Source organism: Eutrema salsugineum, unplaced genomic scaffold, assembly GCF_000478725.1.
Source record: "Eutrema salsugineum unplaced genomic scaffold, Eutsalg1_0 scaffold_16, whole genome shotgun sequence".
In the NCBI taxonomy this organism is placed as follows: Eukaryota; Viridiplantae; Streptophyta; class Magnoliopsida; order Brassicales; family Brassicaceae; genus Eutrema; species Eutrema salsugineum.
Window position 1 is genome coordinate 4,047,468 of NW_006256858.1, and position 16,887 is coordinate 4,064,354.

The following is a 16,887-nucleotide window of genomic DNA, read 5'->3' on the forward strand; positions in this document are numbered from 1 at the left end:
TTGACAGTTTTTTTTTTATAACTCATTATATTTTGACAGTTTGAGATATATTTTTTTCCTTTTAGAGAGTAAAATTATATTTAATAACATATTGATCAAAAATTCATCTTATATGTTCCATCCAAATTAGCAGACCTGAAACTTGAGCAGATACACATCCATCACAATCTTCTAGCCCTTTACTAGAGTTAAACTTGGATTTAGAACTAAAGAGTTTTGCTTAATTTTATTTTTTCATTTTTGGGTTACTAATCTAGTCAATGCAATTTGAGATAAATTATATTAATAATGACTTTGTAACCAGTTTTTCCATGGATTTACTTTGGATTTTAAAAATGTTTTATCTTTCAATTCATAATGATTTTCAAGATATCTCTCTCAATCCAAACATAGCCCTCCTCTCCCCATTTAGGACCAGAATTATTGGCTATCCAAGATTTTTTCTAGTTGGACTCCGACCTGTACCCGACCACAGTAATAGTGTGGTTCAATGTGGTTCTATAATTTACCGTAATCATGCCCTACAATATGTTATATTGATCTATAATTGAAAAAATAGAGTATCAAAAATATTATATATTGATCGATGTTTTTCCAGTTACCTTAGAATAGAATATGAAATCAGAATGACTACCATCAATTCTAATTGTTACATACGGGTTGGCTTGCAACGGTTTTGAGAAAAACTGACTAGTTGTTCAGAGGTACATATCTATTAATTAATAGTTGTCTTTACCCTTTTATGTATGAAAGATGACAATTTACTTGAATACCCTTTGTATGGGTAGTTTGTATCAGTGTTAATGCCAACATTCTTCTTGATAAAATCGAATGTGAGCCTCATGTAACCTCCTACACAACCGTTATTCTTGACATTGGAGTCAATTAGCTCATGTGCAGACATTGGAACCGACTTATTCATTTTAATATAGTTAATTTTTATGGAGCCAAATGAGACAAAGTGTTGCCAATTGAGAACTAACTACATTCGAATAGGTTCGTTAAGTGATAAGTCATTCAGTCAAATCAATCATTTGATATAATGACTTGTGGATGCAAAACTAATATGTATTATGAGATGAAGAACTATTATATTTTGTTGCATAGCCGCAAATTATACTAGGACATTTTACAAAGCTTATGTATCAGAAATTATTCTAAAAAAATAAAAAAAAAGTTTAAACATACATTATTTAAGCAAAACATAAGTAAAATATAAGCAAAATTTTGAAAGAATATAAAAATAAAAAAACTAAAAATATAATTTAAATGTCGTACCCTGTGTTAGAGTGACTGGACAAAATGGCAAAGCCACTTCAGTATGGACTATAGAGTCATCGACGTTATAGTTTTCTGTATAAAACAAATTTTTTGTAAACTCTTGGATTGAGATTTTGTTCATTCTCGACTTATCGTTATAATAAGATAAAATACTAGATGCACAGGAAAAGTTATTTATTTTTTCCTCATAAATTATAATAAAATAATTTAAATGAATTCGTTTGTTAAAATGACATGCAATCATGCATAATGACGAAAATATCTCAGTATATACATATGTTATTAGTCTACTAGACTTTTTATATAAAAATACATATTAAAAGTTTAGAGGGGCGAGTCACATCGTCGCCTTCATCGGGATGAACCTGACCGGCAGTATCTTTCCCAGGTTTGCGGATCTCACATCTCTATCTGTGATTGATCTTTCGCATAACCTTCTTAGTGGCACCATTCCTTTTGAGCTCACCAAGATGAACCTGACAAGCCTTGATCTTTCATACAATGATCTTCATGGGAAAGTGCCACAGTTCAGGACAATATATAGTTCCAAACATTGAAGGGAATCCAGAGCTTCAGACGAACATCGTTCAGGTTACTTCACACAGGTAACACGAAAAGTGGAGTCGTTTTGATACTTTTTAGTGCGATTGTGATTCTTTGTATGCTGGTTGTTGGAGGAAGATGCATTGCTTTGTAGTTGTTTATGAAAAAGAAGCGATCTGAGAGACAATAAGAACCGAATGAAGCTTTGCCACATACTCAGCAGTCTTTTGAGCATATCGAGATTGTGGAAGCTGAGAACACAGCCATTCAATTCCAGATTTTGAGGGATGCTACAGAGGACTTTCGCGATAGCAATATTGTTGGGAGAGGTGGGTTTGGAGTAGTGTATAAGGGTAAGCTGTGTGATGGAATTGAAGTTGCAGTTAAGAACTCTTTAGAAAATATGTATGCATAGAAAAACATAACTATGAGTTTTTTTATGTAATAAAGAAAATAAGATATAAATTAAATAATATATAACATTATATTCATACTCTTAGATATTGTCTTAGGTATGTGTGTATATATATATATATATAAGCATAAGTTTATATAATTACGAGTCCAATATGTACCAGCAAGGCAGCAAAGACAAAAACAAAGGCCTTTTTATAAATGGAATACTGTAGTCCAGTGTTATAATCAGACCTTATATGAACCTTTGCTCTTCGAATCTTCTTTTGCGGTTCTAATACTGTCAGCAAAGAATGAATTGAAGGGACAAAAAAGTAGTCACCAATGGTACACAATGCAAAAGCCACTCAAGTCTTTGATTTTGTGACAAACATACTAAACAATTACTTCCTCTGTTCAGAATTATTTGATGTTTTAGAAGGTTTTTTTTGTTCAGAATTATTTGATGTTCTCACTTTTCAAAGCAAAATTTAATGAATTTTTATAGTTTTTGACATTTTATATTCTGCAGATTGTCTTCTTATTGGCTGAATGATATTTAAATGGATTATAAATAATATTTTTAGTATAGGAAAAATAAAAATTAAATAAATCCTTAAACTGTGTGTAAAAACCCTAAACATCAAATAATTCTGAACAGAGGGAGTAATTGACAATAACAAAATCATAAAAAAAAAGAAGAAGAACAAACATGACATTCTTTATTATTTTATTCTTTTTGAACCTTATTCATTATTATATGAGAAATAGAAAGATGACATTGGGATTTGGGAGCATTCGTCCGTTCAAGCTACCTTATTAGAGAAAACTAAACAAAACATTAAACCGGATTACGGTAAATTAACTGCGAAGTGTCGTTTCTTGGTCAAATGTTTTCACGTTTAACCACTGTGTCAGGCCGTGCAATGGGACTCACGTAGATACCAATCGATGACAGATAGTGATTGTATTTGTTGTAAGACCCAAAGAAACCACCAAACTCACGTCTATCACATATTGCCGGATCAATTTCTACCTTAGAACCACTCCCATACTTATTGTCTGATCTTCCAATTGGTCCATGCATCCCACAGTTAGTGTGAAACGTCAAATTTTTGATCCCTCTATTCCATCCTAGTACAGCACTCAATCCGGTCACATATTCATCTTGTTTCAGTCTCACCTGACATAGATTCATTAGACTACTCACTTCACAGGAACCTAGCAAAAAAAGAAAAACAGAAAAAGGTTGATTACCGAATATAAAACTTACAATTCGAAAATTGTGTCCCTCAGAGACACCATACTTTGCAGACAGTACTAGAGCTCCATTCTCCAAGTAGCCAAACTGAACGGATGATATGAGTTCGTCGTCGAAAGAAACATATATTTGAGAGATCATGGTGCGTCCCTTCTCGTCCCATCCAACTTCGCCATTGGAACTACCATTTCCTCCCACTGGTCCTGCTCGTATCATCTTTATATCAGAAGCAGTTAAAGAATTCAGTAGGTATAGAGAGATAGAGAAACAAAGAGAAAAGGACGATATATAAAATACTCTGTCTAAGTGCAATACCCGAAGAGTCATCATGACTTTTATTTATGAAGTTCTTTGGGAGCAAACAAATTAGACAAGTCCAAGTACGTTGAAGAAAATCTTGAAAATTGGTGCATAAGAGACTCTTCGTTTTGATCAAGATCGGTTTTACATATTTTCTAAGCAGTCCAATAGAATATAAAATATTTTAGCCAAAAACAATCTCTCTAGATAAATAAAAGTCTCTAGATAAAGTATAAAAGATTTCATAAGATTTAATAGTTTACATTTTACAAATTGTAGTCTCTATTTTTTTTTTACTTTACTTTTTCGATTTGAATAGTTCTAATTTTAAAGCAAAATATAATTTTCTTGGTGTCATTTGTTTATTTCAAAATGAAGAACTACAATTATATACTGTACTTATATTATTTATTGACAATTAAATCTCACAATATAAAATACCAGAAACATATGTCATTTTCTTTTTCTTCACGTTTAGCGTGCTCAATAATAATAACTAGGTGTTTAGCCCGCGCAACCGAAAAGTTTCAAAAACGTAAAAAAACTTTTAAAAGTTGTAAACCCAAAAGAATTATAACAATCCATTTAAGACATACAAGATCAAAAACATAACTAATCCCAAAAAGTAAACATCATCCAAAAATAAACACCCAAAAAATAATAGTAAATAAGTGTATAAAACCTATTAAGATAAATATGACTTCTTCGTTTTCTTTCTTTCCCCATTTTATACCGTTTGATTTCTTCTTTGTCGTCTTTGGATTTTTTTTGTGTCTCTCCTCATTTTTATCTTCTTCTACTTTATCTTCATTGTCTTTCATGCATTTTCCTTCTTGTGCTTCATTCCCACCATCACTCACTCTCTCTATCCAGATCTATATGTCTTTAAAGGCTTTTACTTCTCTCTTTACGTCTCTCTCTCTTCCTCCCTCTCACACAAACTTTTAAAAACAATTTCCTCAAAAGTTATGTCGTTAAACACAAGACCCACTGTGGAGTTAGGTAATCTTTCCTATCACGTGTAGTCGTGTACATGTAATTCTACTAAACATAACCTAAAATACCAAAAACAGATTCATGTTACCACATCCAAACCATCTCTGTTGTCTATGAAATTCACTCGACCAAAGTAATATGTCGCGACCGAATCCAATCAGGCTGCCAACGTCTAAGGTTGCTATTTGTGGCTGATGATTTGTGGCAAAATTTGCTAGGTTTTCTTTCTTCTTCGGTTTCTTATACTTTATTTTCTTTTTAATGTTTTGGAGATATTTTTTGTAATTCCAAACATATTAATACAAAAGGATGAACCTTCCCTATAGTTTAGCTTGGATTTCATTTTAATTTAGGGGGAAAACAACGTATTTCCCCCTAAAAAGTATGATATAGTAACAGATCCACCGTATATTCCCTTCCGTTAAAGTTTGTAAACTAATTTCTCCATAATTTGATTTTTCGAAACTTATTTCACCATAACCGTTAAATTGAATGGTTTATGATGTTAACCTGATGTAAAACCAATTTATTCAATACCAAACCAATTTTAAAACCCGACCAGACCCGATTAAACATCAGATCCACTTCAAAACAAAAATCTCCAAATTTGTTCGACACGAACCCTCGATCCCCATCTCCACTTTAGATTTCTCGCCCTCAGATCTATATCCTCGGCAAAGAAGAAAGATCAGCACCGACAAAAACGACGGCCAAGATCTCCACCGAAATCAATAGATGTTGAAGAAACCCCAGAGGATCTCATGCTCAGATTTGCGGCGTTGAAGAGTTCTCTTCCTTCGTCATCGTCCTTTGTTTCGCCGTCAGTTCATCTTCTGGATGAAACTGGGGAAGATGCTGAAGTGGAGAAACTGATCCAGTGGGCTATAGATGCTGCATGTCTCGATCCTTCTCCTCTCTCTGATGAAGACGATGATGATGATGATAATCATAGTTCTGATAACGATGATGACTTCGATGATGATGACTATAATTCAACGAGAAATGTCAAAGCCTAATTAAAGATAACAACTTGACTCTTCCTTGTAAAGTATATAGATTCCTTTAGCTATAATTGAATCCACTAGCTTCCTTGTAAACTTGACAGTCGCAAGATTTTTAAATTCAACACAATATCTGGATTTTGCATTGCAATCAAATTATTAAATCTTTCAATGTGGTCAAGTTTGAGAATCTGACCCTCTAGAAGGTGAAATCAAGTTTTAGTTTCTGGGAAATATGGAATTGCTGGGTTCGTTGATATGAACTATAGACGTGTGTCTTAAAGTTTTTGGTAAAAAAAATGAGATGAAAATTTTTCACATAAAAAGCTGAAATTGGGATTTTGGGGATTTTTAGCGGGTTAAATCCTAAATCGGGTCAAATTATGGTTTATTTGTTACAACCAAATCATAAACAGGTTTAAGTGTTTTATATGGTGGTTAACTTTTTTTTCTGGAAAATAGTAAACCATCATAAATCACAGTTTGGGGAAATTTTAGATTCAAACTTTATTATCGGGGTGAAATAAGTTTTGAAATATCAAATTAGGGAGAAATTAGTTTACAAACTTTAACGGAGGAAGATATACGACGAGGTTAAAATTCTGGGTAGATCTGTTACTATATCATACTTCTTAGGGGGAAATAAGTCGTTTTCCCTAATTTAGGTATTTTAATAGAAAAAGATGAACCTATATATTAATAGAAAAAGTGCACACAACACTCTTCTTCCTTCTTCTTCCTTCTTCTTCCTTCTTCTTCCTTCTGTTGCATATATCATCATGCAAACTAAAAACTTTTTATAGAAGACTTATACAATATATCGATCATATAATAGATTAGCCAAAGAATTAGAACTGGATATGTGTTTTTAATCGTTGCACATTGTTATAATATCGACTACAAAAATTTCTAGCAACCAGGAAGGAAAGTGGAAGCTTTGGCTATTTTCATTTGCCTTGGGAACCAATTCTCCTTGGTATGATACACTGATCACCGCTGTGTAATTGGTCTGAGAAAAGATTCACTGATTACCTCTGTGTTCTTCATTCTTCTTCCCTCCCGTGGAGCTTAAGGCCACGACTCTGTGGCTATAAAACTTCCACTTTTACTTATTTTTTGACCATCTATCTCTTTCCCTCTCTAGTGTCTCCCAGTTTTTCTTTGCATTTTCCCAGTTGAGAATCCTTCATGAAAACTAATGGTTTTGTCGGTCATCAATATATGAGACATATAATTTAATATATCGCTTTTGCTATCTCTCTTGTTTGTCAAAAGACGCCCACCAAGTGAGAAAGAAAAATATATTCTCTTAATTTGAATGTTGAACAGTTGAAAGTTTTCTTTTTGTTCAACCAATTTTGTTAACTTCTCTATTTGAATTTTTTTAACTCTTTTTCTCTGATGAGTTGTTGATCAACTTTGGAAACCGAAGCTAATTTCTGATTCAACCAAAGCTTTTCCCTTTATTCCCCTTGATTTGATTGTATGATTACAGAAGCTTGGTTTCTCGACAAAACCTAGAAAAATTGTCAGATCAACTATGTGGCTAAAGATAAAACCCAGAAGATACGCTAGCTTATTCTCTGTTAGAATCTTATAAGTTTGCAAAATGATTTAGAGATCATTTGCGTAATTTAACATATTGACGTCTTGTCTCTCATCTTGGCTAAAGAAATCCCAAATCACTTCTTTTTCTTCTCCTTTCACAGTTTTCTCGGCAGTCAAACTGGTCAAAGACAACCTTTTAAAAAAAACCTTGAATTTTGGCATCGAAAGAAAGTTTGTCTGAAAATTAATTACTTCTGCTGCAACTTGCAACACTTGTATGGCTTTGTTTAAAAGAGAATAATACCAGATGAAATCTAGATACAATCGTTGTTGCCTTTCAGGGAAATTTGGTATTCGGAAAAATCACAGATACTACTCTGCAGTCTCTTTAAGGGAAAGATATTTGTTTTTTAAATCCTAAACCATTGTTTTTGGTTTTTTTTTAATATACAGTATGATAATGGTTTGTTAACTTAATTTAAACCATTATTTTCGTTTTTTTAAATATATATTTTATAAAAATTAATTTAAACCATTATTTTCGTTTTTTAATATATATTTTATAAAAATAATATAAGGAGGGATAAAATGTAATTAACCATCCTGAGATTAAATGAGAGAGCTTTAAATGAAATTTGTACTTTGCTTATAATATATGTTAAGATTTTCAATTTGGGTTCAAGTTAGATAACCAAAAACCATATACAAAGAAATCCAATCGAATATTCTGAACCATCCAAAACCGAACATCCCAATTCGGTTTCTTCGGTTCCAGGTAATTTGTGCAGGCGTATGGTGAATAGTAACAACTAACAAAGCCGAAGTGTGCAATCGCAATGCACCACCTTATGTCACCATTCATAAACCGAACCGGTCTGTAATGGCAACGTGTAAATCCCTTTTTACCTTTTCGGTTTAATGATTTTGTCCTCCGGCTTCGCACTCCACAGAGAGAGAGAGAAAGAGAGAGCACAACAACGACTCTTCTTCTACTCTCCATCTCCTTTCCCTCACCAACCCTCTCCGTCGATCCTCCGCCGTGCTACGGTGCCGGATTCTCCGACACGACGCCGTATGTTGACTCCAATTTAATTTCCGATTTGACCATCTTTGAGCATTTGGTGAGGCGTATATATATAGTATATACACACACACGCGTATACATATCCCTGTGTACCCTCCATGCCGATTGATTTAGTTTTGAGCTGAATCGTGGATGGGTCAAAAGAAGAAAACCCCCGCGACTCGCTCCAAACAGTCGCCGTCTTCTGCGCCGGCGCCGGCAGAGATTGAGCCGTCTGAGGTTTCCGGTAGCTTAAATGAGGACGGATTTCCCGAACCGGCTGCTATTGCCGAGCCGGTCGTCTCAGCCGTGGTCAAGCTGGAGTGCGAGAAGGCACTGTTGTCATTTCAGCGTGGGAGCTACAACAAGGCGATTCGGCTTATGAAGGAATCATGCTCTCGCCACCAAGACTCTGCCCTAATCCACCGTGTTCAGGGAACTCTGTACGTCAAGGTTGCTTCCGTCTTCGAAGATCTAGCTACGAAGCAGAAGCATCTGCGTAATGCGATTGAATCTGCTAGAAAAGCTGTGGAGCTCTCTCCCAACTCTGTTGAGTTTGGGCATTTTTATGCGAACCTGCTTTACGAGGCTGCCAACGATGGGAGAGAGTATGAGGAGGTTGTGCAAGAGTGCCATCGTGCTCTCTCGATTGAGAATCCAATCGATCCTGCTAAGGAGAGTCTGCAGGATGAGAATCAGCAGAAGATATTAACACCTGAGGCACGTATAGCTCATGTGCAAGATGAGCTCAGGTCACTGATACAGAAATCTAATCTTTCTTCATTGTCCACTTGGATGAAAAACCTGGGAAATGGTGAAGAGAAGTTTCGGTTGATACCCATTAGGAGGATGGTCGAGGATCCTATTGAGAGTACCTTGATTCAGACCAGGAGGCCTAATGAGATTAAGAAAGCTACCAAGACTCTTGAAGAGAAGAGGAAAGAGATTGAAGTGAGGGTGGCTGCAGCTAAGTTAGTTCAGCAGCAGAAGTCAGAATCTTTACCGTCGGATAACGTAGGAACTGTAAACAACAATGGATCGGATCCAGCATTAGGCGCGGGACAAAGAAGAAAGCATGGAAATGCAAGGAAAAACGGCTCCACAGCAGAGAGAAGGGATCGGGTTAGGTCATATTGGGATTCTATGAGCAGAGTAATGAAGAAAGATTTGCTTAGAGTTAAGGTTAGCGATCTTAAGAGTCACTTTAGTTTAACAAAGGATGGCAATGCAAATGAGATTATTAGTGAAGCTATGTCCTTTTTTGAGGCCAATAAGACTTGGAGGTTCTGGGTTTGCTGCCGGTGCAGCGAAAAATTCGCGGATTCTGAGTCTCATATGCAGCATATTGTGCAGGAGCATATGGGTAACGTGTTACCTAAGATGCAAATGGTTTTGCCTGAAAGTCTCGACAGTGAGAGGATCGAGATTCTTCTTAGTTCTCCATGGAAACCATTGGATCTCTCTGCTGCGGTGAAATTGCTTTGCAGTCAGCAGAAAATCCAAAACTCTGTGTCTAATGAGTTTCACTCTGGAGACAATATGGACGATGGTGACGACTGCTTCAAGGATGCATGGAATGATATTGATACTTCACCTGAGAAAGAGAATCTTGAAGATACTTGCAACGTTTGTGATGAGAATGAAGAGGGTAAGTTGTCAATTCCATTTCATCTTCCTGATGGATGGCCGATATCTGATGACATTGAACGTGCAAAGCTCCTTAAAAAAATCCGTGGAGCTTTTGAGCTACTTATTAGACACAAATATTTAGCGGTTAGCCATCATGATAAGGTGATACAATTTACGTTGGATGAACTCCGGAATGTGCCCTCGGTTTCGCAGTTCTTAAATCGTGGTTTGGGTCAGTCACCCATATGCATCTTCTTTTTGGGAGCTACTCAGCTCAGCAAAATTCTTAAATTCCTTCAAGACTTGTCACAGGCTTGTGGATTGAGTCGGTATTCTGAACAAAGTAACCCCAACGATGAAGTTAATGTTGGCGACCGGGGTCTTGAAGTTACAGACGAGATTCTTCTTGATGGTGAAAATTCATGTCTTCTTCTGGATGAAAATTTGCTTGGCACTGAGTGCATCCAAGAGAAGTATATGAGCTCAGCAGTGAATAATGGAGCTATAGCAAGTACTGGATATATTGCTAATGGCAATGAAGTGTCTTCTGGTGCGGATGGATTTCTTTCGTGGATCTTCACAGGACCCTCTAGCGAGGAACAAATTGTGTCATGGATGCGCACAAAGGAAGAGAAAACAAATGAAGGACTGGAAATCATGCAGATTCTTGAGAAGGATTTCTGTCACTTGCATAACCTCTGCGAGAGAAAATGCGAGCACTTAAGCTACGAGGGAGCATTGCAGACTGTTGAGGACCTTTGTCTTGATGAAAGCCGGAAGAGAGAGACTTCAGCAGAGTTTACCCATGAAAGCTATGAATCTGTGCTGAGAAGACGAAGAGAAGAACTAAATGAGAGCGATCATGAGTTGGTGTTTATGAGTAGTCGGTTTGAGTTAGACGCTATAACAAATGTTTTGAAAGATGCAGAATCTCTTAACCAAAACCAATTTGGATATGAAGAATCATATGCTGGCACGAGTTCTTATTTACGTGATCTAGAATCTGGGGAAGCTGATGGATGGGGTATGAAGGATTCCTTCAATGAGGCTGACAGTTTCATTGAGATTGCAATCCAGAAACAAAAAGAGCAGTTGTCTTCAGAGGTAACCTTTTCTATCTTTACGCAACACTACTGGGGTAAGCATTTGTCCTAAACAAGTACTCTGTATGTGCTCTATCGCAGCTTAGCAGAATCGACGCGCAAATGATGCGCAATGTTTCTGGGATGCAGCAATTAGAGCTAAAGCTTGGACCTGTTTCCTCCAATGATTATCTGATAGTACTGTTACCATTGGTAAAGTCCTACATGCGGGTAAGTATCTAATTTAGTTAGTTTTTCTTCCCTTTGGTTGCAGTGTTCTTTCGGATTCTAATTGCCGTTTTTCTTTCTCTCTCTCTCTCCAGGCACATTTGGAGGCATTGGCAGAGAAAGATGCCACTGAGAAGTCTGATGCTGCAAGCGAAGCATTTCTCGCTGAGCTCGCTCTTGATTCTAAGAAGGGGGCTCGAGGAAGAAATGATAATTCGAAACACACGCAGGAAAGGTCCAAGGATAAGAAAAAGTGTAAAGACACCAAAAAATTGAAAGATATGAAGGTTTGAGCTAATCTGTTGTACCTTTTAAGCTTTTTTCTTGTCTGTATTTGTAACTAGCTTCTTTTGTTATAGGCTACGATTGGAGACAACCATCGCTTCAATGTTGATTCAACTGAACACAGGTGAAGATCTGCTATGTACAATTTTTTTAATTTATTTTACATGGTCGTAACCTGGAAATCCTCTTGTTCTGGAAATATTGGTGGTTACATAATCTATCTTTGTTGTACTTGCTAAAATCTTGTTCCAGCCTTCCTTCGGTTGCATCTTATGGTGATCATTCAGAGGCTGACATTGTTTCTGAAGCTGTTGAAGCTATAAAAGAACAGGAAGAGGAAAACAGACGCCGAATAGAGCTAGAGGAAGAGGAGAGGAAGCTTGAAAAGACTTTAGAATATCAAAGAAGAATTGAGAATGAAGCCAAGGAGAAGCACATTGCTGAACAACAGAAGAAAAACAGCTCTTTAGTTCCAATGAATGTTACAGAGGCAGTGTATAATGTTTGCACGGATAATGTCGTTGATGATTTAGATTTACCAGAACAAGAAGAATCCATTAGTCAGGTACCCATAGAGTGACAAGGTTGTGGAGTTGTGGATTTTAGATCATCACTTCAAATAAAATTCTGGGTTTCATTGCTTTACCAGGAGAACTGGATTCAGCGGAATGGACTACCTCATGATTTGGAAGAAGCCCGAGTAAATACAAATGGTGTTTTTCGGTCAACAAATCTTTGTGCGATATCTGATGCTACAACAGTGCAGGATGTCAAACTTGAAATAGGTAACTACTGGTCTTCGACTTTGAATATATGTATTTAGTGACCTTTCTGAGGCACTATGGTTTTTTGTGTGTGTTGCAGTAGTGGCTAATGGGGTAGCCACTCAAGCTGGTGTTTCCCAATCTGATCAACGCACTGGGAGGAGGGGTAGACGCCAAAAAGCTTCTAACAAGTTAGTTGCACATTCTGAGAGCAAAAATAGTGAATCTCAGAGATCAGGCACCGACAATGAGAGACAATCTGAACATCTACGTAGCAATGGTGGTAGGCCTTTTATTTTATTTTATTTTTTTTTCATTTTTATTCAGATCCTTCTCTCTGTCTCATGTTTTCAAAGAATGTTAGTTGTGACTCGGATCTAGATTGTTTTCCTCTGCTTACAGATATTTTGAACTGAAATATTAGATGCGCTTGGGAAAAGACCAATTAAGGCTCTATTGAATCTGCCATATGTGTTGGAACCTATAGTTCACAGTTAGATTTGTTTAAACTGGTGCTTCTGTAAGTAGTGTATATACATTGATTTCTAACAATTGTTTCTAACATTATTCATCTTGCATTCAATATCTTATCCTGGTGATGAAGATGCGGGAACAAAGACATTAAGACAATTACAAGCTGAAGAGGATGAAGAAGAAAGGTTTCAAGCTGACCTTCAAAAGGCAGTGCGTCAAAGCCTTGGTAGTTTTTCAACCATCCTTATTTATAGCTCCCAGTCAACTTTTGCTATTGTTTGCTTAGTGCCCGTTTCGTGATTATTGTTTGACTGACAATGTCATTTGTGTGAAGATATACTACTATCTCCATCTCAGGAGTCAGGACTCATTCTTTTATCTGATTCTTGCATGAATATTTATTTTAGAATTTAGATTTCTTAAACTACTTTTGTCTCAAGATTTACTTATGCTAACAGCTGCTACTTTTGTTTTCAATTTCTCATATTTGTTTTGTGTGACACTTTGGGGTGATAAAACCCCATGATATGAAGCATCTGACACCGGAATATTTTGTTTCAACTTTCAACCCAGATGCGTATCAAGGAGGTAGAAATATGACGTCAGGTTTGAGGACACCTGTCGAAGTAAACAATGATGGGGTTTTATCTGATGTCACAACGGAGTCTCAGAGCTCGACTGGAGTTGCCATATTTGGCACAGGTCTTCAGAATGAAGTTGGTGAATACAACTGCTTTTTGAATGTTATCATACAGGTAGCCTTCATTCTCATAGACTGGTTGATTTCTCGTGTATCAATTTCTATAATATCCAGCTTAAAAGATTTCTATTTGCTGCTGCTTTTTTTTCTCTTTGATCCAAGTCTTTATGGAATCTGGAGATGTTTCGGGCTGAGTTCTTGCGGAGTTCAACACTAGAGCACCATCACGTGGGAGATCCTTGTGTTGTCTGCTCATTGTATGAAATTTTTACTGCTTTAAACGCTGCTTCGAGTGAAACACAAAAAGAACCCGTGGCTCCGTCATCTCTCAGGATTGCTTTAAGTAAATTGTATCCAGATAGCAGTTTCTTCCAAGAGGTAAAGGAATTGATCTCTGGTTTTAAATGTTTATTCTAATACAGAGTAAGCTTTTCTTTATATCAAGTAGCCTAAACATGAGCGTCATATGGTGGACAGGCTCAGATGAACGATGCTTCAGAGGTATTGGCTGTGATTTTCGACTGCCTTCATTGCTCATTTGCTCAGAGCTCGAGCGTGTCTGACGCAGAATCTTTGGAGAGCAACTTTACGGGTTCATGGGACTGTGCCAACCGCACTTGTATTGCACATTCTCTGTTTGGAATGGATATTTCTGAGCAACTGAATTGCAACAGTTGTGGTCTGGAGTCCAGGCATATGAAGTACACTTCGTTTTTCCATAATATCAACGCTAGTGCCCTGCGGACAATGAAGGTATTATACGAGTGTTCATTAGACTTGAGTTTCACGTAATTAATTGGTAATTCACTGTGTTTTGCCCCCACTTTATGCCTAATAGGTCACATTCGCTGAGAATTCATTCGACGAACTTCTAAATCTTGTCGAGATGAACCATCAATTAGCCTGTGATCCTGACGCTGGTGGTTGTGGGAAACCCAACCATATACACCATATTCTCACTACTCCTCCACATGTTTTTACTACAGGTAAAAACCTTGTTTTAGGAGTCTGATGAATGCAAACCTTTGTTTAAATCACTCATATTTGTATCTTATGCTCTTTTTATACTGGGACTGGCAGTTTTAGGGTGGCAAAACACATGTGAGAATGTAGAAGACATAGCAGCTACTCTTGCAGCCTTGAATACCGAGATAGATATCAGCAACATGTACCGAGGTCTGGACCCTATGAGCACATATACCTTAGCTTCCGTGGTACGTCTTTCAGTTTCTCTCCTGTGTTTCTTCTTCGAACTTCTGGACTTTTATAACTTTAAGTTGGTCTTTTGCTATTTCTCTGCAACTCCAGGTTTGCTATTATGGACAGCATTATCATTGCTTTGCATTTAGTCACGAACACGATCGATGGATCATGTACGATGACAAAACCGTGAAGGTAATAAGACTATTTGAAATACACTTAGACTTAGCAGGCAAATACACTATTCCCACACAATTTATTTGATATCTTCAGGTGATTGGTAGCTGGAATGATGTACTTTTGATGTGTGAGAGAGGACACTTGCAACCACAGGTTCTTCTCTACGAGAAACGTTAAAATCAAAAAGAAGAAAAAAAGAAGAAAAAAAAGTAGAGCTAAGTAAAGATTTGTTGCTACAGTTTACGAGATCTCCCAAGTACATACTACAAAGGAAGTAAGTACTTTTTTTGACAATCAGAGAGAAAACACGAGAGGAAGGAATGTGATTACTGGTCAGTGGTTCTTAGATGATGGGGAAGAAGATTTTGTCTTAAGATTAAGCTAAGGTGTTTTCAGTGCAGGAGGTCTTTGAAGATCTATTGTAGTTTTCTTGGTTAAATCATTGTCACATTTAAGATTATATGTTCATATAAAATCTTTGTAGCCTTTTTTTTTCTTTTCTTGTCCGCTCTTCTCTATTGATCATATCTTAACTACTAGCAAAATAGAAGTTAAAATTTAGGAGAAAAGCTGCAAAAACTTTCATCCAATAAAAAAAAAAAATTAAATTTACTATGTTTAAAATCTATGCATTTGTTTTTTGTCTTTCAATTTCTATTTTTCTAGTTTTTATGTATATTTTAAGGTGCAGTAACTTCAGTTCAATTGTATTTAGAAGCTTGAAGCTTTAGGGCAGGTGGTGTGACCACTTAGCTTGCTACTTTTGGCACCATGGTTCGACCTTGCTTCCCGTTTCAGAAATGCTAGAATCCTTAACCATGGTGAGGGCAAGCTCTTCTAAGACATAAAAACTCTCGTTGCTTGAAACTACCTCAAACGCATGGTCCTTGACTTAGAGAAAGACTTCTTTAAGAACTCTTCCTTGCATGTGTCTCAAGATTTTATGGTTTCAAGTGGCAAGTTCTTGTGCCATTCGTGAACTTTATCCCTTAGAAAGAAAAGGGAAAAGCCTAAGTTTGAATGCATCATTCTAAATTGCCATTAATCTTCACGATTCTACGAACACGATCAAATTTGTTTAGATAGTGAAGAGTGTAACACCTGTCCCCGGATAACACCAAGTCACCAACAAGCACTAATAGGCTTGCGTAACTGAGGTGATTTTCGCAAGTACATCAAATCTTTTTATGTGGGCAACTAATAGAATGTTATTGACTATGTCAATTTTCGGATTAGATTGATTTTGTTGGGAAAATTCGCATTTTGATTATGTCATTTTTCAAATTAGATTGATTTTGTTGGAAAAAATCGCATTTTAAACCTTCGTAGATTAAAAAAAGCAGATATTAACTTTCTGTAATTTAAGAAAAAAATAATGGATATTTATTATTTTGTTACGGTGTGTGCCGTTACCTTTGTGGCGGCAAGAAATATCTCAATTTAAAAATTTAAAATATTATAAAAATTAGTTTGACGGTTTAAAATATTAGTGTAATTTCTTTGAAGTTTAAATGTAACCATTTTGTAACTAAAAAAAATGGAAATTAACTATTCTGTAACTAAGGAAAAATAAACGGATATTAATTATTTCGTTACCGTGAGTGCTGTTACCTTTGTGGTGGCAAAAAATATTACCTAATTTGAAAATTGAAGATGTTACAGAAATAAGTTTGACGGTTTAAAATATGAGTATAATTCCCTCAAAGTTTAAAGTGTAACCTTTTTGTAACTAAAAAGATAGATATTAACTGTTCTATAACTAAGATAAGTTACGGTGTGTGCCGTTACCTTTGTGGCGGCAAAAAATATTACCTAATTTGAAAATTTAAGATATTACAGAAATTAATTTGACGGTGTAAAGTATTAGTGCAATTCCCTTGAAGTTTAAAGTTAACCTTCTTGTAACTAAAAAATGGATATTAACTATTCTGTAACTAAGAAAAAAAAATAACAGATATT

The 16,887-nt window shown here is 36.1% G+C and overlaps 2 protein-coding genes across 3 annotated transcripts; one reads left to right on the forward strand and one right to left on the reverse strand.

Moving 5' to 3' along the window:
- Nucleotides 1-3,103: 3,103 nt before the first annotated feature.
- On the reverse strand, nucleotides 3,104-3,815 carry LOC18021055 (jacalin-related lectin 24). Its single transcript, XM_024157982.1, has 2 exons — nucleotides 3,491-3,815; nucleotides 3,104-3,400 (listed from the first exon to the last, which is right to left on the reverse strand). The coding sequence occupies exons 1-2, from the start codon at nucleotides 3,806-3,808 to the stop codon at nucleotides 3,104-3,106; spliced, it is 615 nt and encodes a 204-aa protein (XP_024013750.1). The 5' UTR covers nucleotides 3,809-3,815.
- Nucleotides 3,816-8,282: 4,467 nt separating this feature from the next.
- Nucleotides 8,283-15,117, forward strand: LOC18021056. Of its 2 annotated transcripts, none has more exons than XM_006404254.2 (15): nucleotides 8,283-11,119; nucleotides 11,200-11,328; nucleotides 11,421-11,612; nucleotides 11,685-11,734; nucleotides 11,863-12,175; nucleotides 12,260-12,395; nucleotides 12,475-12,657; nucleotides 12,979-13,074; nucleotides 13,422-13,603; nucleotides 13,711-13,926; nucleotides 14,026-14,301; nucleotides 14,387-14,534; nucleotides 14,629-14,762; nucleotides 14,857-14,943; nucleotides 15,022-15,117. In XM_006404254.2, the coding sequence occupies exons 1-15, from the start codon at nucleotides 8,540-8,542 to the stop codon at nucleotides 15,103-15,105; spliced, it is 4,806 nt and encodes a 1,601-aa protein (XP_006404317.1). In that variant the 5' UTR covers nucleotides 8,283-8,539; the 3' UTR covers nucleotides 15,106-15,117. The 2 variants fall into 2 exon arrangements, with proteins under 2 accessions (XP_006404317.1, XP_024013843.1); XM_024158075.1 differs by having other exon boundaries at nucleotides 12,478-12,657.
- Nucleotides 15,118-16,887: the final 1,770 nt, after the last annotated feature.